At 42.8% G+C, this 25,130-nt stretch overlaps 1 protein-coding gene across 1 annotated transcript in view; it reads right to left on the reverse strand.

Moving 5' to 3' along the window:
• The window catches only part of CHST11 (carbohydrate sulfotransferase 11), a 177,544-nt gene that overhangs the window by 95,132 nt on the left and 57,282 nt on the right, over positions 1-25,130 (reverse strand). Inside the window, exon 2 of the mRNA XM_065653485.1 lies at positions 2,672-2,757. Coding sequence (XP_065509557.1) covers positions 2,672-2,757 — 86 coding nt within the window. The remainder of the gene's footprint in view (positions 1-2,671; positions 2,758-25,130) is intronic.

The following is a 25,130-nucleotide window of genomic DNA, read 5'->3' on the forward strand; positions in this document are numbered from 1 at the left end:
GGGGACATCCCCAGGAACAGCAGCAGCAGGACTCAGGGCTGCACATCGCTGCCTACGTGAGGAAACTTGAAGCACACGAAATGTACAGCACACTCTATAGCAGAGGATGGTGAACCATAGGTGAGTTCTCCTGTTATACTAGATCATGTAAAAACCATGCACAGGACATATTAAATATTTAAAGTTTCCTACTCTTAAAAAAATCAAAACTGCACCTAGCTTGTAGTAATCCAAAGCCATAGCTGCAGGGCAGCTATGGCCCAAGTCTGGTGTTTGAATTATACAGATTCCTTTGAACTACAAGGAGAACTACAAATATCTGCTTGATCAGCTCCGCTGTTCCTCTCAGGCAGCTAAACTGAGTGGCAAAGAGCTCCTGTGACAGCACACACAGCCATCAGCACCCAGGAGAAAAACATGGGTCCACAGCACCAGGAGTCCAACAGGTTCTGATGGCCAAGGGTTAAACATCTAACCAGTGTTTCCATTATCTCTATCAGTAAGAGAGACTTTGGCCAAAAATGTCTTCTTGCATATTAACTGTATGTTGAGTTCTGAGTTGACTTTACAAATGGCTGATCACAAGTGCTTCACCAAGAACTGCGGAGAAAGATGAGGGGACCAGTCTCTGTCCCTCCACCCTCACAACTGCTAGTGAATTCTTGAGGAGCAAGCACCCTACTTCCAAAATATAGACCAGTGTCTTATCTGCCACCATAAGAAACATGAGATGGACATTTCTTTGCGCAAAAATGGAAAAAGAAAGACAACCCACATACTTGAAGCAATATTCTAGGGGTCATCTCCAGTCTGTTGTCTTCTATGGCAGCCTCTACTCACTGCCTTTTCTTGTTACTGTTTTCCCAAAACACATGCACTTGCTTGCCTGACAATGCCAGTCCTTCTAGGACTGAGTGCAGCATGCAAAGCCCCATCCAAAAAGCAAACAATTATCAAAAACAACAAAAAAAGAAAAACTAAAAACTTGACAAGAACAGATATCACTGAGCTGCTGGAAACACTTCGGCGTAAAAGGTGTCATCTGCTTAGTACAACATTGGCTGCAAGAACTGCCGCGCTTCCTCAAACATTGACTTTTCTGGCTGGTTCGTAGGTGGGCCTGGAAAGGGATGCTAATGGTTTGCTTGGTCAGGACATGCAGAAGCGAACGAGCAGCAGTGCAGGAGATGCCAGATGCCAGCTGCGTCCCCTGCTTCAGGCAGCTCAGGAAACCTTTTCAGTTGGCCAAGCTTGCAAGGGCTCTGGTACTACAGCCCTTCAATGGATAGGGATATTTCTTTTGTATGGGGTGGCCTTTAACAATGTTAAAGGGTGAAGAGGTTTTGGCTGACACATAGCAGACCCCAGAGAGAATAATTAGCCAGCCCCTTTTCCCTTACTTACCCTTCTTGAGCATCTGCAGAGGGTCTTCAAATTTAACCTGCAAATGCTAATACTTTTCCTTTGTAGCACTGGATTGTTCCTCTTCAGGGCTTTTACATGCACTTTCCATTTACGCAATGCTAACTCCCATAATGGCCAATAAAGACCAGTACATTAGTATGATAAACTCATGTTCCCAGCCATGCACAGAATTCAAATTGAATTAGAAAGTCAGCCTATATTCAAAAAACAACACTATTGAGCAAATGGAGCTTTACTGCACTTACAAAACAGATATCTCACATCTTTGGTTGTTGTCAATTCTTCATATAAATACTTTAAATCACTTAGACTTCATTTTGCACACTATATAGTGAGTCTCTTCATAATCAAATAGTATTTAAACATTCACTGCCTTGTTAAATCTAACAAGTTAGATTTATTGGGATAGTCACTTTCCTTAATAGCCAATTTAGTAAAACTCAATGTATTCATTGATGGATAAATATATAACAGGCGGTTGTTAAACCTTAATAAATATGTTTAATAGTCAGCTGGCATTTTCTCTCAATGGCAGCACTTCCTCTCGGCTGCCAACAGGAAATGCAGCTCCTGAATGTGCCAATTCAGATTCAGCCCATGCGTAGGGAATAAATTGATCCCGAGGAGTGAATGGGAGCACGAATTTCAGGTAGCTTACCTGCACAGCTTATTGCAAGAAGAACTCTGGCTGAGATTATCCTAAACTCCCATCAAGACCGTCAGGTGTTAAATGGCACACAGTGCAAGGAAGAGTATGAGCTATTGTGTTTGTCTAGACAGGTCAAGAAACAGGACAGGAAGGGCAGTTGGCTACCTCAAAGGCATATAAATGATATTCAGGTATTATTATTGCAATTTACAGTCTTACCACGCTCCTTGTTTCATGTATATCATGTCGCATTCCCTCATCCCACCTTGCCACTCTGTGTGTTCATCCATCGACACTTTAAATTATGATGCCTTGGCTGCTAGCTAGGTCTAAAAGGTGCCCTTTTAAGGCTTTTAGGCACCTAAGAAAAGATTTTAGAGGAGTGCATATCATTAGATGACTGAAAACCTTTAAAAATCAGGCCCTCAGCTCAAACTATAGAACTTTATGGCTAAACTCTACAGGTCCCAGGATCAGTTCTCCAAGATGAAGGCAGCTACTGCATATAAATGAGGAAAACCAGACCTAAATACCTTCAGGAGAGACTGTATTTGTATGCTGGACTGGTAAGTTTGATCATTGCCACAAGACACTCACCTGGGTAGGATTATACAGTTCCTGGAGTGGGCTTCTGGATCCTTTCCGGCAGCAAATGTCCATCCCAAATGGATTTCTACGCATTACTGCAAGGGGAAATTGAAATAATTAATACAGGTTAGTAACATTGGTTAGCAGTAACATATTGCAGTATCTACAGCAATAAAGATTTTCTGACAGATCACAGGATTCTAGACAGTGTTGTGTCTTAATTCCTAGTTTTACTTTTCCTAGAAATTTTCCGAGACCTAAATGCTTTCTCTACTGTGGAAGTTACAAAAAACAAGAACAAACAAACAAAAAAACAACAACAAAACCCTGAAACACAAACAAACAAACAAACAACCACACGAAAACTCTCTGGTTGCCCTCTTAAAAAAGCTGTTATCCAACAACTTCCAGTATAGGGACCAAAGTGACCCAGTTATCAGCGGTACTAGGTACCTGCTTCTCTGAGCATCAGGGAGGAGTCGGATGGATTCCTATAAGCAGCACCCCTGAGAGGCAGCGTTTGGGACTCTCTCCGCCTAAATAAAGAAGTACACAGGAACCTAATATTAAAACATCTTATTTCAAAGCTTTTGGCCTAACTCTCTGGTTTCTCCTAGGAGAGACACTCAGCAGTACACAATGCACATACAATCACTGCTGCACTTCTTGCTGCAAACTGTATTTTGCTCTACATATTGCAGCTGAATATTTGACTGATCTGAAAACCAACATACACTACGTTATGCCAGTCGGAGACCAGCAGGTTTTCAAACCAAAGGCTTTGTCAAAGGTCTGACTGAGGAGCATTTTGGATGATAAAGCATCTCCAGGCAAGACCTTGATCTCAGTGCCAGCAGGCGCAGAGATCATCAGTTTCAAGTTAGACCTTTGCTGTCATAAAAGTTCACATAAGAAGCCATTTGGCTCTGATCACAATCTACAGTCATGAGGAAAACAAGATCACGCCTGTGCTTCTAATACCACGTGGCCCACATCCCCCTCTGCAAACACTCCTCTGCTCCAGCTTGCTCCACTTGTTATCAGACAATCACAGAATCACTTCGGTTGGAAGAGACCCTCAGGATCATCGAGTCCAACCATAACCTACCTCTAGCACTAAACCACGTCCCTAAGAGCCTCATCTAAATGCCTTTTAAACACCTCCAGGAATGGTGACTCCACCACTGCCCTGGGCAGCCTGTTCCGACGCCTGACAACCCTTTCCATGAAGAAATTTTTCCTAATATCCAACCTGAACCTCCCCTGGTGCAACTTGAGGCCATTTCCTCTCATCCTATCAGTTGCTACTTGGGAGAAGAGACCAACCCCCTCCATGCTACAACCTCCTTTCAGGTAGCTGCAGACAGCGATCAGGTCTCCCCTCAGCCTCCTTTTCTCCAGGCTGAACAGCCCCAGTTCCCTCAGCCGCTCCTCATCAGACTTGTGCTCCAGACCCCTCACCAGCTTCATTGTCCTTCTCTGAACTCTTTCCAGTACCTCAATGTTTTTCTTATAATGACAGGCCCAAAACTGAACACAGGATTCAAGGTACGGCAGGACCATCAGGCCATCAGATGCCCACATCAGGCATTGCAGCGAGGGGAGGTTTGTCTTGTCAAGGTTTAATTAAGACACAACAAAAAGGGAAGAAGAGATGTTCCTGCTGGGAATCCAAAGGCATTATGCAGAGTCAGGCACACTTTTACTACGATTTGTAACCAGAAATGGTGGAAGCGTCCTATAGCAACAGTTCTGAGCTGCACCACTTGCAGACACTATATTGCTGGCTTCAAGCCAAGAGTCGGAGAATACAGTCAAGTAATGTTTTAATAGAGGGCTAACACGCAATCATAATTGATGCATCAAGTAGTATGAACCACAGAAAACTGTATTCAGTTCCAATCTGGAAACATAGTAGATTCCTCCGGTCACTTTATATATATATACGGGTCACTTCACATATATGCTTAGTAGACAAACGGGCTAAGTGTTTTGATTTTCTTCACAACTAGGATAGTAATGTTATTAGAGGCTATAATTCTAATTTAGGTATTTAAATACCTGATTAACTTCCAAGTGTTTTAGCCATGCAGCCAAGTATCGAGATTTCTTTGGTTTTGTGCTAATGTGCCTTTTGAAAAGTTAACTTAGAAGGTGTTTAAAACAGGTAAATCTTTAAAAAGGTTTTGCATGAGTAATGTCAGCTTCCAGTGTCTGGAAGTGGTTTTAGGAAGAAAACACAAAAGTGAGGGTGTGAGGCATCCTCCACCTGTTGTTCTAACTACAAAGCTCCTGTCCGCCCCGTCCCCATCTGGCATCCCCCTCCACACTCTTGTACCAGGAACTGTGTCCAGGGATGCTTCGAAAATCATTTTGTAGGCTCTTCACCCTTATGAGAAATCTTTCCAAAATGGAGCCTTCCAAGTCAACAGCAAACCACATCGTTTCCATTTAAAACACCAGAGCAGGGGGAAAGGGAGAGGGGAACATTTCAGTGTGCCCAGGTCATTAGACTGTGATTAACCAGGATCCTGAAACACTGATGCTTTGTTCCGAAATCAAGAAGAATAATTCTAGTGTGGTGCTCCCTCGTTTATTACTTTACTTTTCATTTCCATTAAACACAGTAAACAGTAACATGCATAAATGTATCCCTTCCTGCTTCACTTAGCTAGCAGGTATCAACACAGCAACACTTTATATGCAGCACTAACAGCCATAAAGATTAAATTATTTGCACAACGTGCAAGACTTGATTCCTAGATGTAAACAAACAAACAAGAAAAAGCAACTGTCTCCCCAGCAAATGCTAAATGCTAATGTAGAACCTCAGTCACAGAAAGCATTAAATCTTTTTTATGATTCCCAGTATTACTTAATTGGTTTGTTTTTTTCAATAAAGCCTTTAGAAGACTGTGGAGTTAGCATAGCAACACAGCACTCGGTTCCCTGTTTACTGGTGTCAGGAACAGCACGCCCTGACACAGCTGTAGCAGCACCTCTCTGCACACCTGGAAAATACTTGTGCCTGGAATTTAACTGCGGCACGGAAATAAAGGGGAATATTCCCCTTTCCTCATCAGAAATCCTACTCGCACCTTTGCAAAATTGTCCTTAGGTAGATACCTATCAGGAATGTTTATATATAGTTCAAAACACTTGCTGGCATGCCTGTGGACAAACTCACCTCTCAGGGCTCCTGCAACCTGTTTTCTACTGTCTCATTCATTATGTGAATGACACAACCTTTGGGGTCTGAATCTCATCTACAGCAATCTGCAGTAAGAAAACTGTAATATGGATGTTAACTGCAGCTATACTAATTTTAACACCTCTTTCACCAAGACACTGTCACACCATTGTGGTAGTGAAAATTTTTAAAAATCAAGGCCTTTATCATCACCAAATCTTCTTATTAACATAGTAAATTTACATTTTATGGCTTGGGCTGATCTCCATACATAATTAGAGTTAATTATAATCTAATGATAAGTATTGCATATGCACGGCTCCAAGAACTGATTAAAAGATCACATTCATGCACACTAAGTGTGTGAAGCAGCTGACAGCAGCATTTAATCCCTTTAATGACTAAAGAGTAGTGTTAATATCGCAACTTCAGCAAAATCAGCAGTTCCCTGAATTTAACCAGGACTGTGAGCAACTGAACGAATTGTTAGTTAGTTACTTAAATACAAGAGCTGTAAGAACAAGATCTTTCTTCCAACTCTAGGAATGATTCGTCCAAAATGCAATCTTAGCCCATCTTGCTAAAATCTGTGGAATCACTATTCATTAATTTAAAAGCAAGTCTGGAGAGCATGTTACTAGGCACCAAATTTCCGTTTCTCAAGAGAGATAAACAGCCCTACTGAATGGAAGCTTATCAACTAACACTGTGTATATACACACAGGGAGAAGGAAACTACATGTGCAGGCCTTAAATTAGTTCAGAACAGAAGCATCCATGCACAACTTCTAGAAAACTCTATTTACATCCACTAGCACCAAGAGCAGGAATTTGACCTGTGAATTACAGTGCATTGAGTACGAGAACACAACACTCATCAATCAAACCTTCTTCCAGTGTCTGTGAAGAAAAAAAAAACGTCCAGAGGTTTTGCCACAGTCTTGATCCATTAGACGGCTATGAATTAAAACGTAGATCCCTCAAATTAAAAACACGGTTTGGAAAGGTAGGCTTTGGGAGCCTACCACGTGCTTGCGGGTCATCATCCAGGCCAAATATCCTCTGAACCTCCTGCCATGGTCCAACCATCGATATGTTTACAAGTATCTCCTCCCCAGGTCACCTGGGTGCTGAATCCATGATGGCAGAGGCAGGGTTACAAGTGACACAGTAAATGCATATGGCAAAGCACCTACCAGAGGGGGTGTCGCCTCCACCTTGCATCTAGCTAAAAATGCAAGTCAACAGCACCTAGAATAACAGGCACAGGTGGGGAGGGGGAACGTGCAGGCAGGCTGGCATGGTATAAAGCCTTCATTTTTCCGTGTGATGTTTCTGAGACTGAAGATCATTCACATGGAAACATGTGAACCAGGCTTAAGTTGTCACCTCTATTTAGCAGAAGACATTTATAATGTACTTGTTAATTTAAAAAGACCCTGTCCCAGAATGGGAAACCTCTGATATTCCCACAGGATGAACATGTCAGGAGAAAATACTAAAAAGAAGAAGCCACATCAATACAATTTCTGCCTCTTTCTATCAGAGGACATAGTGGCACTTCTCTAGGGAGATTACTGGCCTGAAAAGGTATGTGAACACTGGGACTATCGAGAAAGAAGAAAAAGCAGGGAGAAAATCATAGGAACCAAGTCTCCTGGAGACTTAAAATCAAAAATGTCACCTTCTCACAAAGTGTCAGAAGGGCACACAAAATAATTTCTCGCAAACCTGTGTGGGATCAAGTCACAGAGAAGACTCTGCTGGAAGAGACATAATTGCCACTTCTTCCGCTGGACTTACAGAGACAAACAAGTGACATTTCAAATGTCAGGTGTGTGCGTTCAGCAGCTGCCTATACTCACTACCATCCTACAATTCTGTGAATGTCAGAGGCTCCCATTTCCAAGACTTCTGTAGAATAAAAGTTCCCCAGTTGCTATCTGGCAACTATTTCCTACTCAGTAATATTAAATTTACATTGCTTGGGCTATTCTAATTACTTGCAAGATAACAAAAAACAAATATAAAAACTTTACCTCTGTTCACTGCCTCTTAAATTAACTGTCTCATATTACAAATATTTGAGAAGAGTTCTGAGGACATATTAATATTTAATTTTTCATTACATTGGTCCTAAAGTACAAAGACAAAATTCCCTAATACAGCATTGCTTAAAGCTGATATACATAATTCATTCCACCTATTTGGGATACAAGTTATCCCGCTGAGGAAAAAGTATGCATTGGCAGCAGTATGTTGAGACTCCCATTGAAGATGGGATCCCATTCTTGTTTTAAAGAAAAAAGCTATAGACAAGTTAAATATATTCCTTTTTCGGTCTGATTTATCTTCCTTTTTGAACTGATTTCTCTGTGAAAGGCTGAAAAATGACAGCACTCTGCCTGCTTCTTCTGCTGTTCAACTGCCCCTAATTTCAGGCCAGGGTTAATACTTTCCAGGAAAGAACAGGTACATAACCTAGTACCCTTCTCCTAGAGCAACCTTAAACAACCGGATTAGGGCTGAACATTCACCTAAACATCCCCTATATCCAACCTAGACAGAAAAATCAGTACCGTTTGGCCCAGGCGAGAGAGCAGCATCAAAACGATTACATCTTCAGCATCTCTAGCTATGTTTAAACAAGCTGCTGCCCTCAAACATCCTGAATTTTGAAAGCAAAGCAAGAATAATTGATTATGCCCATACTGAAGGTTTAGAGATTCTCTTCAGCTAAAGATTTGGACATGGTTTGTCTTCCAAACTCTCACATAGACTTTTGCTATGACCCCAAAGCAGCACAGAAAATCACTGCTATTGGATACATACCATGAAACATTGAAATACACATTCAAATACTATGCTAAACACCTTTTCATAGACACTAAGACATCCATAGCTCAATCATAAGCATATATCTGTAAATGATATTATAAAACTACTGCTCCATCTGTACTGGCAACAATTATGCTCAGGGCAAACTAAGCTCAGGACAAAAAAGCAAGGCTCAATTTGGCAGCATTTTGCATATGCAACACTTTCTGGGGGTGACTGAAAAACATCTGAATGACAATGCAGTCACTGGTCCCAGCCAGCAGAGGTTCATGAGGGGAAAGTCCGGCTTAACAAACGTAATTTCTTTCTATGACAAGGTTACCTACCTAGTTGACCAAGGGAAGCCTGTCGATGTGATCTTTTTGGATTTCAGTAGAGCCTTTGATACTGTCTCTCACAGTATCCTCCTGGACAAGATCGCCATCATACAGCTGGATAAACACACAATGCAGTGGGCGAGTAACTGGCTGATGGGCTGGGCTCAAAGGGTTCTAGTAAATGAGGCTATGTTGGGCTGGCGACCAGTCACTAGTGGGGTTCCACAGGGATCCATCTTAGGGCCAGTGCTCTTCAATGTCTTCATAAATGACTTGGACTCAGGACTTGAGGGAATGCTAAGTAAGTTTGCCAATGACACTAAATTGGGAGGAGCTGTCAACACTCTTGAGGGCAGAGATGCCCTGCAGAGGGATCTGGACAAATTGGAGAACTGGGCAATCACCAACCACATGAAGTTTAACAAGGGCTAGTGCCGGATTTTGAACCTGGGATACGGCAACCCTGGCTGTACGTACAGACTGGGGACGAGATGCTGGAAGGCAGCTCTGCAGAGAGGGATCTGGGGCTTCTGGTCAATGGCAAGTTGAACATGAGCCAACCGTGTCCTGGGTGCATCAAGCCCAGCACTGCCAGCCGGGCCAGGGAGGGGATTGTCCCGCTCTGCTCTGCACCGGTGCGGCCTCGCCTGGAGCACTGGGTGCAGTGCTGGGCAACACAGGATAAAAAGGATATAAAGCTACCGGGGAGTGTCCAGAAGAGGGCCACAAAGTTGGTGAAGGGTTTGGAGGGGAAGCCGTATGAGGAGCGGCTGAAGTCAGTGGGTTTGTCCAGCCTGGAGAAGAGAAGACTGAGGGGAGAGCTCATGGGGCTGCAGCTGCCTCACAAGGGGAGGAGGAGGGGCAGGCGCTGATCTCGTCTCTCTGGCGATCAAAGACAGAACCCGGTGGAATGTCAGGAAGATGTGCCAGGGGAGGTTTAGGTTGGACAGCAGGAAAAAGTTCTTCATGCAGAGGGTGGTGGAGCACTGGAACAGGCTCCCCAGGGAGGTGTCACGGCCCCAAGCCTGACAGTGTTCAAGAAGAGACTGGACAAGGCCCTCAGACACATGGTGTGACCTGTGGGGTTGTCCTGTGCGGGGACAGGAGTTGGACTTGATGATCCTTGTGGGTCCCTTCCAACTCAGGACATTTGCTGATTCTTGAAGCATGAAAACACTCAGGGCAAAGTTGAAGTTAAGTGACCCTCAGAAGCAGCCCTTTTCTAGAGTATGTCAGAGGCTCGTGGACTGATTTTTTTGCAATTTGGAACACCCTGTCCACATAACTTTCAGACTCTTGGTTTAAAATAATGCTGAAGAAGCTTTTAATTAGTAACAAGCCCGTTCCGCTTCAGGAAAACGAGCCTTCCATAATAACTGACAACAAGCTGCTCTGCAAGAGTTCAGCCAGCTCCAAACTGCAGACAAAATCCGAAACTCAGCGACAAAAAGACTACCGCATTTCAAACTTCATTAAAATTCCTGTGCTCCCTTCTACAGACTAACCAGGCTAAGGACACCGAATGGTATGAAAGGGTTAATTTTTAATCAGCAACTGGGAGCATGAGGAGTGAATGCAAATGCTGTCACCCAGCAGTGGCTCTAGAGCCTGAGTAAGGAGACTTTTAGATAGCCCTCTCGGCAATGATTTATGAACACTAATCCTTCAGCAGCGGTTCACAAAGATCCATGGATTGATAACATCTTGTGACATCTGGGGTTTTGTGCTTCGCTGCTTTCAGCTCAGGATTTTAGACTAGTTTATCAGTCCTTCATCTGGAGACCACAGGTACAAGGATTTATGACTAAACTCTTGTCTGGCCTCTTTTGTTTTCTTAAGGCAAAACTGCATGTTTCTTTGATGGAGCTTGTGTGATCTATTTTTAGAAAGTAAAAATCAGATTAGGTATTGTATATGACCGTGCCAAAGTCTTAAATGCAGAGAAGGAAATAATTCTTATTCTCTACATTAATGAAGAATCAGATTTTTTGCCTTACACCAGACACTGACTAGAAACACAGGGTTTTACTCAGCATGAGAAACAACCAAAATCTGTGGCCAGAGCACCTTACCCCGTGTCACACCTCTGTGCATCACAGACAAACCAGAGACCTTACTGAGCAGGGTGCTGTACGTACATGGCAAAGAAACAATCCCAAAATCTGGATGTTTTAGAGCCCCACCTAAGGAACAGGGATGCTATATTTTAGTTAGCAATACTGAGTCATTGATGCAACATGTCCATCCCACCCTCCCCTGATGTTCCCACTCCTACTCATGTACCAGAGGGACATACTGAAGTAAGACTGTGGATGGATACCAAAAAGTGAAGGATGAAAAACAAAGAAGAGGTCACATCTTAGTGAAATAATTATGGCTGAGATAAGCAGCAAAGTCACTAGTTATGGGACCATGGACCAGTAAAGTAACAGTCCTCAGTTCAGAGACCAGAAAAACAGAGGCAAAGAGGTTAAAAACTTCCACAAAGTAAATTAGTTGCTACAGATCAAAATCATTTTTGGAAGTGAGATGTCTATTCCAAGTGACTCATTTAAGCTTCTACAATTAACAGAGCTGCAGCTGCAGAGACGGGTCGCCCCACGTGCCTCTGGATGTGGCTCATCTCCTCTCCATCGGCCAGCAAGCCTAGATGGGTCGATGGTTGAAGTTACATGAAATAAATCCTGGCACGGCAAGGAAATGAATCTTAACATTTGCTTCTAAGCTCTAATCACTAATTACAAAGGTTGTAAATGCCTTCCAAAGAATAGAGGGATGTTTAATTACTTTTTGCTTTAGACAGATTTCTAGAAATAAATTTGTATTTTATCCTGTTTGTTCTCAGATTAGCATGGGGATGGGTTTAATTGGGCACAGTGGGGAAGTTAATATCCTTGGGTGAAATTATGCAGAGACTTAGATCCTTGGCCACCCTACGGACATTGCATGTGGCATAAATTAGCACAACATCTTTCCTGTTAATGAACAATGAGCAACTTTTCTCCAGTAATTTTTTTTAAAATGTTAATCCATACGGAATTTCTTTAGAAGTCTCAAGAAATTATCCACAGGCCTAAATCAAGAGACTTTTCCATAGGCTTTACTTCTCACATGAGGAGAGCTCTGTTTTATTTATCACACACAGGCATACACTGCTTTTGATGCAGTAAGTTTTTGTGGGTGCAAACTACAAACCGTAACTTTTCTGATACAACCTTGTCTTCTCTGGCACAAAAGGCAGATTCAGGGGCACCAAAGTACTTCACAGGTCAGTTCTGGATGGATTGCTGACCACCTCAAGCTGCCTGCTAATCTTTGTGTACGTCGTGGTTTACACCATCCATCAGCAAAGTCAGATGTCCCAAAATGTTGATCAAAATGGTTTACTTCTTTTTTCCCAGAACTATTTCTAAGTCTTCATAAATAAAAAACTCTTTTAAAAAAAATTTACCATTCACATCAACTTAAATTCCTTGTTCCTTTTTTTCTTGTATTTTTTTCCTTTCAAACACATCTTTCTACAAAAGAGGTAAGAAAATAAGGAATTGTGACCAAATGTAACTATATGTATTTGACAAACAAACATTCATATTATGAATTTGCATGAAAGAACACTGTGGATTCAGTCTATCAAAATACAAAGAAAAGCCCTCTTTCTGGACGTTACACTTTTTCCTACTTTTTGACTAGAAGTTAGCCATGCGTTTTGCAAAACGAGACTGCACTAATCTCTGAAGTTTGGAAAAATTATAGTGAAGCTTACCGGTTTCCAAACATGTCTCCCTCCAATTTCTAGATATTCACTGTAACCACATCAGCAGGCACATCTGCTGCTGGGTTTTCTTTACAGCAAAGAGCTGAATGCTCTTCTCTGTTCCTCTTATCAGCCTACTCTTGAAGCCTGTAAATAGTTGGCTATATCCCATCTCTCTGATGCAAGTTCAAATGAAAACTGTGTAGACGTAGGTCCAGCGGAAAAAAACCTACATTTGCATTGTCATAAAATAATGAGAAACTAAATTTCTTTTTCTGTATTTCTGACTACTTTCATTACACTGTCAGTACCAGTCTACTTAACAAACATGATGTATGAGCTTGCTCAAAGAAAAAAAAAAAAAGAGAGTGAGAAAAACCTTTAAAGGAGGGAGGTTTCTTTAGAAAGCTGTAATTTTAAAAGCATTTATCTTGAATCATGGTCAAAATGAGAACGACAGCTGCTGCAGCTGCAGTCTATTTGAGCTACTGTTTCTTTGCTGTTCTTCAACAGATGTGCATTGAAGATGAAACACAAAATCATATTTGCTACACATATACTCAAATGCACAGTAAGTCTTCTCACAAGCCAAGCAGAACAGAAAATAGAGCTGCAGCAGTCATTTTAACCCAGAGCGATGAAAGGCTCAAACTTTTGGTCTCCATTTGAACTTCAGGCAGAAGTATTGCACAAACGCAGACGCACACCTGACCTGACACAAACAGAAATCAACTGCCACGAGTGGATTTCTGTCCTAGAGACAAGTCCAGATGGAACAAGATTTACCACCTCTGAAGCAGTGCCCCTGGTATTTTTAGTGTGATCACATCCTCCTGATACTTTACTGTGATTTATGAACAATAATTTTCTTTACAAAAGAGAATCAGTAAACAATTTAATAAGCGGGAAAGAAAGTATGAAATCCTGCAGTAATCACTTCCAGAGCAGTCATTCATTATGGCAAAGAGGATTACGACTGCAGCTTGTTGGATAAGCAGATGAGCCCTTACAAATTAAGGATGCTACTTCCTTGGCAATGCAAAGGCCAAATGCTGATATTAAATGGAAAAAAGTACCACAGACAGTAAAGGCCTGGTTCTGCGAGTTGCAAAATGTCTGGACTAATAATTAATACACAGCTGGGCTTTGCTGTCTTATTCCCAGAGTTTACTCTGTTTAATACTTCTGAACTCCACATAATCCCAAAGCATAGAGATGCAATCTGCTTCTTTGCAAGATCTTCTACTTTTCCAACAGCTGGTTATCGCCTCAGCTGACTGGGATTGGGGCAGGTTTGGGTCTGCAGAGCACGGCATGGGACCATGGAAGCTCTCCAGTTCTCCTGCCTTCTTCCAGCAGGATCTGTACATCCGTACACGGAGGCTGAGAAGCTGCTTTCACACACTCTTCTCTCGCTGTTAGCGAAGAGCTGTACACAGATAATATTGCTTTCAGATGTAAGAATCCCCTCATGCGGCAGATTTGAAACATTCCAAACCACAGATCCTTCAAAACATTTTACATATGAATAGGACATTGTCAGCTCCCTCAGACCCAGGCTGCACTTCACCACACAGAAGAGTAAAATACACATTAGCACTATAAAACTTGATCTCAATTAGCATAATCTGTATTTCCATTATAGAGCCCAGCTTTACAGCCAACCTCGGGTGATGTACTGAGCACTCTGGGTCTGTCTTTCTCTAAGAAGAAATTCCCCAAACACAAGAAAACCTTTCAGAGTGGTGAATGTATGAGCTTTCAGTGCCTGCGGTTCTACTGCCTTCCTCTATCTCCTGCCATTGCTCCCATCGTTTCAATGAGTTCAGTTAAAACCTTCTGATGCACTTTATCTACAGCGAGGAAATGCAGTCATGCCTCACACATACCCGAGTGGATGGGCCAAGCATGCCGACTCCACATCCAAGAGGAAAAAGGAGTGAATGAGGAAAGATCTTTCTGTGATTTTACTTCCTAAGAGTACATTTAAAGGGGAACCAAACCAGGTGGCAGTTGCAAAAGACACATCTTCTGGAATTGCTACCAAATAGGATGCTGGATAGACTAAAAAATTTAAATTGACTGAGACTCTTCCTCCAAATATTATGGATATGCTATACAACATGGGATAGTAATATATGAGGCCACCTTCCATTAGCTTTCTTCTGCATTAAACAGGAATGAAGGAATCTCACAGTATTTCAAGGCTTAGTTTCTGAGCCTCCAGAATACTGGATATGTATCTGGTCTTTATTGGTAATAATAACATCATAATTAGCATGCAAAATAATAAAATTTGGTTTCAGTCACTGACAGCCTGCCAAACACACTGTGAAATTTCTAGTAATGCTGCAGCTGGTGAAAAATAATTATCTAAAATACAGAATCACTCTGACAGTACAACTCTGAAGGAGATGGACACCAAAACAACTAGACAGAATCAGGGACTTAAATTTCTTTCCATAGGAAACAAATTCTGTTCTCACACTTCTGAGGTCCCATAAAGAGAGGGATAGAAAGAGCAGGAGAGAGAGAGAAAAAAGGAAAGTATCCTTTCCAGAAGACTTCCCTAAAACAAAGCCCAATTAAGCTGTAGTTCATCTTTCAGAGAGACAGCTCATCTTATTTCTAAATTTGCCATGAGCAAAAAATCCACCTTGGGAAACTGATTTGATGTCAAATTCTCCTCACTAGACATACTCTTTTGCTAATCTGAATTGAACTATCCTCACCTTCTAGACACTGGATCTTGTGGTGCATTTGTCAGCGCCTTATGGCCATAGTTCTCTTCTCCGTGCAGAAACCTAGATGTTATCAAGGCAGCCCTTAACTTTCCACCATTCTGTGGCAAGTTTTCTAGGAAATTCTTCACTTCGCTTGCTTCCTTCTGAACACATTTCAAAGATGACACCACAACTTGCTGAAACCAGGCTGCCCTTCCGTGACACAGCACCACAGCAAAGGCTGTGGCAGGATCCATATGATGACCAAGTACAACCTCCCTTCTTTCATAGAATCATCGAATGTCCTGAGTTGGAAGGGACCCACAAGGATCACCGAGTCCAACTCCTGTCCCCGCACAGGACAACCCCACAGGTCACACCATGTGTCTGAGGGCCTTGTCCAATCTCTTCTTGAACACTGTCAGGCTCGGGGCCGGGACACCTCCCTGGGGAGCCTGTTCCAGCGCTCCACCACCCTCTGCATGAAGAACTTTTTCCTGCTGTCCAACCTAAACCTCCCCTGGCACATCTTCCTGGCATTCCCTCAGGTTCTGTTGTTGGTTGCCAAAGAGAAGAGCTCAGCGCCTGCCCCTCCTCCTATCTCTTGTGAGGCAGCTGCAGCCCCATGAGGTCTCCCCTCAGTCTCCTCTTCTCCAGGCTGAACAAACCAAGTGACTTTAGCTGCTCCTCATACGGCTTCCCCTCCAAACCCTTCACCAACTTTGTGGCCCTCTTCTGGACGCTCTCCAATAGCCTTCTGGCTCTATGTTCCACCTTACCTGTGCCTGGGTGGCATTAGCCCTCCTGTGGCACGGGGAGCAGCCAGGTCAGCGGGGGAACTGACCATACCTTTTTCAGACCTCCTTTCAACAGAAGAGGGTCCCCTACTCGGTAAGCATCACCTAGAATATATTCCTCAATACACACACCCTTACTGAAATCACTGAAATTGGGCTGCCACCCAAGTCACTAGGTAATCACAACTCCCTGTTAAAGACTTGCTCTTTTCCTCCTCTCCATTTACCATTGCCCTAATTTCTGCACCCTCTGTAAACCTGATCAATAACTGTTTTGTTCCAGATGATAAATTAGAACATTTAACTAGTGCCAGCCCAGAATGTGGTCCCCCAAGGATCCCACGGGAAATGTATCGGCTTAGTGATGATTTCCCAGTTACAGCTATTTCTACAAACTGTCAAACATTTTTAAATTATGTGCGCCAGATTGATATGCATTCACATGCCAATTTAACTTTTGGTTTATTCATTCCCAAATGCACCTGTATAGGAGTAATTCTGACATTCAAATATTGCATCTTTAAAACAACAAGGGTCATCAGCTTGGAGAATTCGTCCTGAAACACTTATTTGTGAAAAAAATTTAGGTTCGTTCTCTATCTTTAACATTCCAAGGCTGCAGAGAAGGCTTCTGTGGTATATTACAGTCTTGCTTTGCTCTCAGCTCTGCGTGGGTTAATTTTACCACAAGTTCTTGAAAGCTGAAACAGCAAAACTGCATCTTAATTGAAAATATTTTACACTTTCAGCTTAAAAATATAAATCAGGAAAAAATTACAGGTTAAGTGATGCTTTCTCAAGCCACAGAATTGAGTGGCAGATAGGGCTGACCTGGAGGAAGCAATTGCAGAAGACTGATGCTTTTGGGGTAATCCTTATGTTTTATGCTGAAAATTCCATTTGTCTCCATTAAGTATTAATTGGCCATTACCAAGGAGGCATATATAATAGCTGTGTTAAATAATAAAACCCAACAAGCAAAAAAAATCTGATCTGATTTCACTTTTACAATAAGGAGTTGTCACGTGTTATTCCTCTCCAAGTTGAGATAAATCATCTTAGCTCCATGAACTCAAAACACATCTCTGTCCTTCTACATGCCTGGGAATTGCACCTGAACTGTTTACAGTGAAAGGAAGATTTACTGAGATTGACTGCTTGAGTCCTCAGCAGGCAAAGCAGTCAAACTATTTTATTCAGCTGGGAAGGATACCATTTGTGTGCATGTGTGCAGCTATTCATGCAGGTATGATATGAATGACTATATTACAGCTATACATGAGTGAATATAAACATGCATTATTGATGTTGACAGCACACCAGTGTTTTACCCACCACCAGATGCTGGTATTTCTCTATTTTGTAATTATTTCAAGAGTTGTAACATGCTGCATCATGTTTTATTGTTCAAATGCAACAATTAACTGGCAGTTTGTTTTGGTTTCTCCTTTCCATTCTCTGTATTTTGCTCGTATCTATTTCATTACAGGGTTTCTAGGCTGAAAGCTTAAGTAATACTCAGAGAAAATGGCAATGCAAATTTTTCATTTAATAGTAGTCCCTAATTTAATAACCTCTTTTTCCAGAACACACCGCTTTTCAACTCTTCTATTTAATCCAGCTCTTGACATAATATTTTTCTGTCAAAATCTCTTCTGTTTTTCTGAAATCTTTTTCCTCTCCTCCCTGGCCTTTTCTTCCCCCACCCCAACCATTCCCCTCTGGTGCTCTCTTGCTGCCCCTACACACCCTTACCAGTCTTTTAGGCTCATTCCCTGCTAACCATTTCTCTTCCCTCACCCTTCCCAAGTCTACCACCGCCATCTGGCTTCCTCCCACTGCTCTCCCAAACCAATGAGCCAAGAAGGACCCCAACTCGCACCCTAACCCGGCCACCATGCCACGAACCCAGGTCTCCCTCAACTCAGAGCAAGGGATGGCAAAGGGGGCAGAGGAGGTGGCAAGGGGTGGCAGGGAGAGGAGGTGCTGAAGGCATGGGAACTTGGACCCGAATAAAGCCCTCTCCCATGTGTTCCCTCAGGTTTCTGGGGCTTTAATCCCTTCCCCGAGCTCAGCATTCGTTTTCCACCATCTCGGTGCCCAACTCCGTGCAACCCCTCCTCTGTTCCCAGGAGACCCCATCCAGCCAGAGGTCCTGCCTCAGCTAAAATACATGAAACACAAAAGAATGAACAAACGCCTTGAGAGGCGGGAAAACTACAAGGCCAAGAGGCCTGGTTTTATTCATAGTTTTTACTCGGCACTCTGTTTTTCCTGCAGTTGAAGCAATTGAGAAAGATGACAGAGTTTGAGGTCGGGAGCATCGTCACAGATGCACAAAGCATGAGCAGATGAGAGGTTCAGCAGCGATGCTGCTGAGTGCTCTCACGTTTCTCAACAAATAGTGCTTTTCCTTTCCATTTCATACACTCGCTTTCAATTCTCCATCCTAAATGTTTAAACAAAGAACAATCATCCCCTCACACAATTAAGGCTGTGAGTATGGAAAATAGTCCAAGACTTTATATGATACTTTTTGACAGGATACACAAGAAATTTATTCTTCCCACCAAGGCTGCACTCTGGCTACAACCAGTGTCGGAAAAACAAAGATTTCAGGCAAATACAAACAGCCTTAGAAATGAAGATCGCCTTTACCTCTACCTCAATTATGAATGTTTTCTTGAAATGGGAATCCTTAATAGAAAAGAAAATGAGAAGACCTCAGGATGATAAACCCACTGTCATTAACCTTAAAGAAACCACATTTGTTATATTGTGTTTGTGGCTTCCACCAAGTGTGTGCTAATTTCAAATGAAAGCTGAACATGCATATTAAAAAAGAACAAATCCAAACCACTAGTACTGACTAATTTTACTGCTCAAGACCTTAGCTATATTTTGTTGTTGTTGTTTCGCATTGCCCACAAAATAACGAGGGATACAAAGCTCGTAGATAAGTATGTGAGTGAACCTGAAAAATCAGAGCTTCTTATCATCCTGAGGTAATTGCAATATGAAAAAAAAGAGTTCAGAGTGAAGGTAACCAGTGATTTTATTTAGATCCTCCCACATGAACAGGATTAATTCCATGCTCTGCAGATGTTCATTTGTGTCCTCCTTATCCTATGGGGAAATTAAGATGCAGGGTGATTTACTGTATACTCTGCTTACAATGTCAAGGTAATTTAACTGTTTCTGTTGCAGCTGTGCTAATTCCTTTCAAAGAGAGGACAACAGCCTAAATGCCTATGTCCTCCATCAGCCCACCCCAGCCCCAGCACTCAGAGAGACTTAATTTCATTCGTGCCTCACTGAGAAATGTCCTTTTAAGTAGGAAGCTTTCTTTGCTGTCCTCTTGCCATACTAGTAATGCTACCAAGTACTGGAATTCAAAAAAACTGTCTTAGGCTAAAGTTCAAGCTCTTTGGAATAATATGTGCTTGGGGATTTGGTGTGAGCTCCTCCATAAGCTTCCACTTGCAACTTTCTGCAAAACACCCTGATGGCATCATCCAGCTTTCCACATATCACCCTCACAACACCTACCACTGAACGGCAGTCTCCAGATGAACAATGCGACATCAACCATCTCTTTCCAGACCTGATGTGCTTCAAAAAGCCTCTGCTGGAGCTGGTTGTTTGCTTTGATGCTTCTTTGCCTCAGAGAAGCCTCCTCATGGCCAGGTGGGAGCTGAATCTTCTGGTCTCCCTCTAGATGGTGCAGGTTGGGGCACACCTCAGCCTCCTCACCCCAAAAAACAGCTAGCAGTCAAGTCATCCCTATCCTCAAGTCAACCCCAAATAAAACACACAGGGCAGGGAGAGAAAAGGGGAAACGAAACAGAAGAACAGTGAGTCCCAACCAAACATAAAGGTTTCTTTCCTTCATCTGTTAGCTCTTCTTACAGCCAAAACACAAGAGTTAAGCTAGGTACATGACTAAGGGTTTCCAGCACCAGGGGTTTCCCAACGCTATTTGTCTAATCAAAAAGTTAACAACCTACATGGTGGCTTTCTTATTGCAAGGACAACACTAAAGGAAGAAATCGCAATACTTCATTTCCTTTCTCCCATGTTTTTCAAACAGCATCTGCTCATTCACCGCAGACAAAACAGAACACAAGCTTCTTCCCTCCCTTTAAACTAGAGATTAAGATACTCAGATTGACTTTAATATTGAGAAGTGAGTGACCAAAATGGTTCTTCCAAACCCAAACAGCACATTTTCTTCCTCACCATGCAGACACAACACGGTCACACCAGTCCCCAGGGTCTGCAACCTCCTTCCACAGCAGCAGCCCCCTCCCGGCAATGCCATTTCTCCCCCTCACAGCAAAGCTTAGGTCAGGATTAAAGAGGTGGGGAGATGTCCGAAACACAAAATGTATTTAACTGGCCACATCAAGTACACTATGAGAGACAGGTACAACAAAATCCAAAGGAAGACTTTCAGCCTCCCAGCAAAAAGTAGCCATTAAAAGCAGTCATCGAGGCCAGGCGCCGCGCTAACCACACACAGAGTGACAGCCAGTCCCACCACTTGTCACTTGGTGAAATCACTGTCTGTGCGCTAGTGCCTCAAACAAGCACTTAAATACATTTCGCTCCCCCAATCACCCTGAGAGGAAATGAGGGGGATGAACTGCAGGCCACCTGCCATGGTCACTAATGATGCAATTTATTTCTAACAGATATGACATGGCAGCAACTAGCGTTACTGTTTGACTCGAGAAGTGTAGAACACAGCAAGAACAAACACTTCTTCCTCCCTAATCACCTTTTTCCCCCTTCACAGGCCTTTCTCCTCTGCAATGGAGTAAAAGTTAGTTTTAAAAAGTGGAAGAAAATGGGGAGAAAATGACAAAGTAAAAAATAAGACTTATAAAAAGCTGCATCTATTTGGCACAAAAGAAAAAATGTAAAAGGCTTCAAGTTTCATAAAAAAAGCCTAACCAAATTCTACTACCTTTCTTTTTTCAATGATAGGCTTCACGAGAAAGATTTGCCCACTTTCTTACCCAATTCTGTAACTCACTGTTGTCACCACACAGGCACGAGTGGTACTCGTTACAGAGTCACACCCAGGAGTTTATTCAAAACACAAATTACACAATCCAGCACTAAACACAACAGCTTTCCGGACTTATGGCTGTTTCCTAAAATATGGGCTGGTACTGCACTGCTAATTGTAGTCAAACGCATGACCAACCCATCTCTATCCAAACCGCTTCAAAAGAGGGAGCAGCCGCAAGGAGAGACTGCCAAGCAGGGACACTCAGCCCAGATTTTGAATGGAAGCACGGGTTTATTATTAGGTTGTTTTTTCGAGTTATACCACCAATACTTCGGCTACACTGGAGGAAAATAAAGGCACGGCACTTTACAAGCCCACCGCCTATCCTGATGTGAGCTGCTGCCCATGCGCCGCAAGAAAGAGCCCTCAGCTCTTTCTAGGGAGGTACATGGAGAACCTGCGCTGCTCAGCGGCCAGGGTCCCATATAGGCAGATGCAGCCTGAAAAACCCAGCCCTGGGCAAGAGCGAACAGTGACACAGGCGGCACAGCCACCCCAGAGCCCTTCCAGGGGAAAGCAGAGAGTGACAGAGGGGTCTGAGGCAAGGAGAGCGCGGCCACAAGCCAAATTCACTGTCACTTTCCATGCAGTGATGACAGCTCTGAGTCGGCGGGCGTCAGGCCAAACTGGACTTTACAGACGATGCAGCAGGGCTTGGGGAAGTTGCCAAGCGAGCATGGAGTGTCGGGAGGAAAGAGCAAGGAGCGCAGGGTGCTCTGCCAGATGGGACGAGGCAAGCCAAGTCCTATGACTGCCACACCACTGCGTCATCTTCTCTGCAAACATTGACCCGTCTGCTCTCAGCAATGGGGAGAAAAACACCCCCTTTCAGAGCAAAGGCCTGGGGCTGGGCCAAAAACCCATAGGGGAAGAACCAGAATAGAGTTAACAACGTCACTAGAGTAAAAGATGCTATTGAGGATTATATCCATACGGAAGGCAGAAGTGAACTAGTCACTGATAGGATTAATTTTTCATGTGTAAAATCTGAAATTCACTTGGAAGCAAAGAGAAAAGCTACAGATGTTTTTTCATGTAGCAACAAGAGCAACAACATCTATTGTCTTTCTCATATTTATACACCAAATAACCACTCATGTTACTTAGCGCTACCTACCTCTCACCTTCTTCTCCACCACTACAAGTGACTTCAAAAACTCTTACTCTTGGCCTGAAGTTTTTTAGTTACTAAACTGTAAAATAGCCAGTATTTAAAAGCAAAAGAATACAGCCGATGATAAAACATACCATGTCTGAAACTGAGCATTCAAGAATAGCTTCGGCAAAAAGCATTCAGACTTTAGGTTCCCTACTGAAAAAAAATCTTTACATTGTTATTTGTCTGCATTTAAAATTCCTATAGAACAGCTCTTATTTATTTAGCAAGAGCTAACCAGTCCAGTTTGAGAAATGCCTAATCCCATTACAGTTTTCCTCCACATTGCCATCACATATGTTGTGCCCTGTTCTTAAATCTGAATACGCACTTCTTGAAGTCAATGGGTTTGAGCTTTGCTCCAAAATTCTTACCCAAGAAGTGAAGGTGCCCCACAGTTTATACCTTCCACAGGAGTTTACTTCTGGACACTGCTTTTGGTTCCTTCACAGTCTTTGTGGTACTTTGGGGGTACCACTTCTGCCCAAATTCAGTGGTATAGTGAAGTACTCACTCCGCATCATACATTTGAGCTGAAAATCCATGCAAGTGTATGGACCCAGCCAGGACTTGTTGAAGGTCAGAAAGCAAACTGATGACAGAGCTGGAAACAAAACAGAGACCTCCTGATCTCAAGATCAATTCCTTTAACCTCCAGGCCATGTTTCCATGAATTAACAAGGGAAACAATTCATCTGCAAGTGGTCTGAATCATTTTAGTGATCAGGTAATGTGTCCCAGTTCTGTCATCATTACATTTGTTGGCTCAGAGCTCCAATTTCCACCCCCATGCCACTTGCCCAACAATTTCTGTCCTTGGGAAAAAGTAATCAAGTATGATAAGGATGACAATCATAATTAGCTTAAAATACAGGCCTGCTGGCATGTATTGAGAACACATTTTAACATAAAGAGCTAACATGGAGGGAGCAAGACTAAAGCAATAGAAATTTTAGATTAATTGAATATGGATATCCAAACCCAAATTATGAAAAATTATCATTTTAGGAGGCGGTAGGAATTTCCTTTACATAAATTACTCCTTTAAATATTTAAAATTCCACTTCAACCTCAGTAGAAATGAATGTTTAATATCTGCTCTTCTGTAACCTGACAAAAGCATTTGTAAAATGCATTTAGCCTAGTCAGCCCCATCCTGCTCTTAAAATATGGGCAAGAGAAGGCGGACAAAGACCAAACAAGATAAAAAAACCATCTGATTTCAGTCAGAGAGCTTTGCTGAGCTACCCGTCAACAAGTAAATCACTTGCCAGAAAAGAAAGGAGAACATACCTGAATGCTTGAAGATGACTCTTTGTAACAGCAACCAGTTATGAATTATATCACATTAGCACCACTGCTGTATTTTTGAGATTTTCTTTTTCCAATACATTTGTCTATCTTCTGCCATTTTTCACAGTTAAGCAATTACTGGTCTGTTGGAAGGACGCCAGCTGCCAGTACTTCTGTCAAACTGACACTTCACAAATATGTAAGAGTCCTCATTTCTGATGATGAATTCCTCACTGCTTGTGTGACAGGATAAATTACTGCCAGCAATACCTACACAACGACTCCATGGGTCACTTATACAGGGAGACAGGCAAGGTGAAAGGCACTGTTACAGCACAACAACTGCCACATCGTGGGATTTAAGAAGAGGGTTGTGTTTGGAGGTTTTTTTTAAACTAAACTTCATTAAAACCCCAGCTACCAAAATCCTGCAAGCACTACAGCTGTGTCCATTACATCAGTAACACGTGTGACGGGTGTTGAGCAGAGCTACGGGACAGGTCTTCACAAGCAAGCATGGACAACAACACCGGCTTGTCTCTTCAACACAAGAGGCCACCCACTATTTGGGTCTTCCTGAACCATTTCGGTTTGGGTGAGAAACAGACGAGAAGGAGCCAGATGCAGCCTTCCCCGTGCGTCCCCGGAAGGCGTGCAGTGAGCACGCGTGTTCCCCTGCCCCGGCCCTGCCCTCCTCAACCCTGCACACGCACTGGGGACGCAGCCACCCTGCCTGGCAATTCCCTCTGCCGGTCCTCCTGACTTCTCCAGGTGCCTTCCACCACCCCTATTGCCCACAAAGACAATGTCCACCAATTTGCAGGGAGAGAAACCCCTCTGCCATGTTGACCGAACCTCTCAAAAGACTGGTTGCGAGCTAACAGGCCTGCATAAAACAACTCTTTTCAAGAGTTTTAACCTTTCACTTAAACACGTGCTAATTTTTAATCCTCTTGCCCACCCTACAGGCTCACATATTCAGGGATACAGATGCAGAAATTGATGCCACATTGATACAACACAGATACCAAAGCCATACCACAATGAGCTGTATTTTACATTTATCATAGTAGTGCTGGTTATCTGTGTCTACTGCATAAGCCCACCATGGAAATAACCTCTCAACGTGCCCCAACCCATGTCCTTTCAACCCAAGAACATGGCGAACATAGTGAATCCTGGTGGGTTTCCATTCCTTTGCCCTTCTCACTGAATGTCTTCGTAAGTCTGGCATTGTCCCACTGGGTGAGGAGCACAAGACGGTGTGGGGTCAGCAAGCTGGTGAATCATAAATATTTATTTATTAACCCTCTTACTGAGCAG

The sequence above is a fragment of the Caloenas nicobarica genome, chromosome 1 (genome assembly GCF_036013445.1).
Source record: "Caloenas nicobarica isolate bCalNic1 chromosome 1, bCalNic1.hap1, whole genome shotgun sequence".
In the NCBI taxonomy this organism is placed as follows: Eukaryota; Metazoa; Chordata; class Aves; order Columbiformes; family Columbidae; genus Caloenas; species Caloenas nicobarica.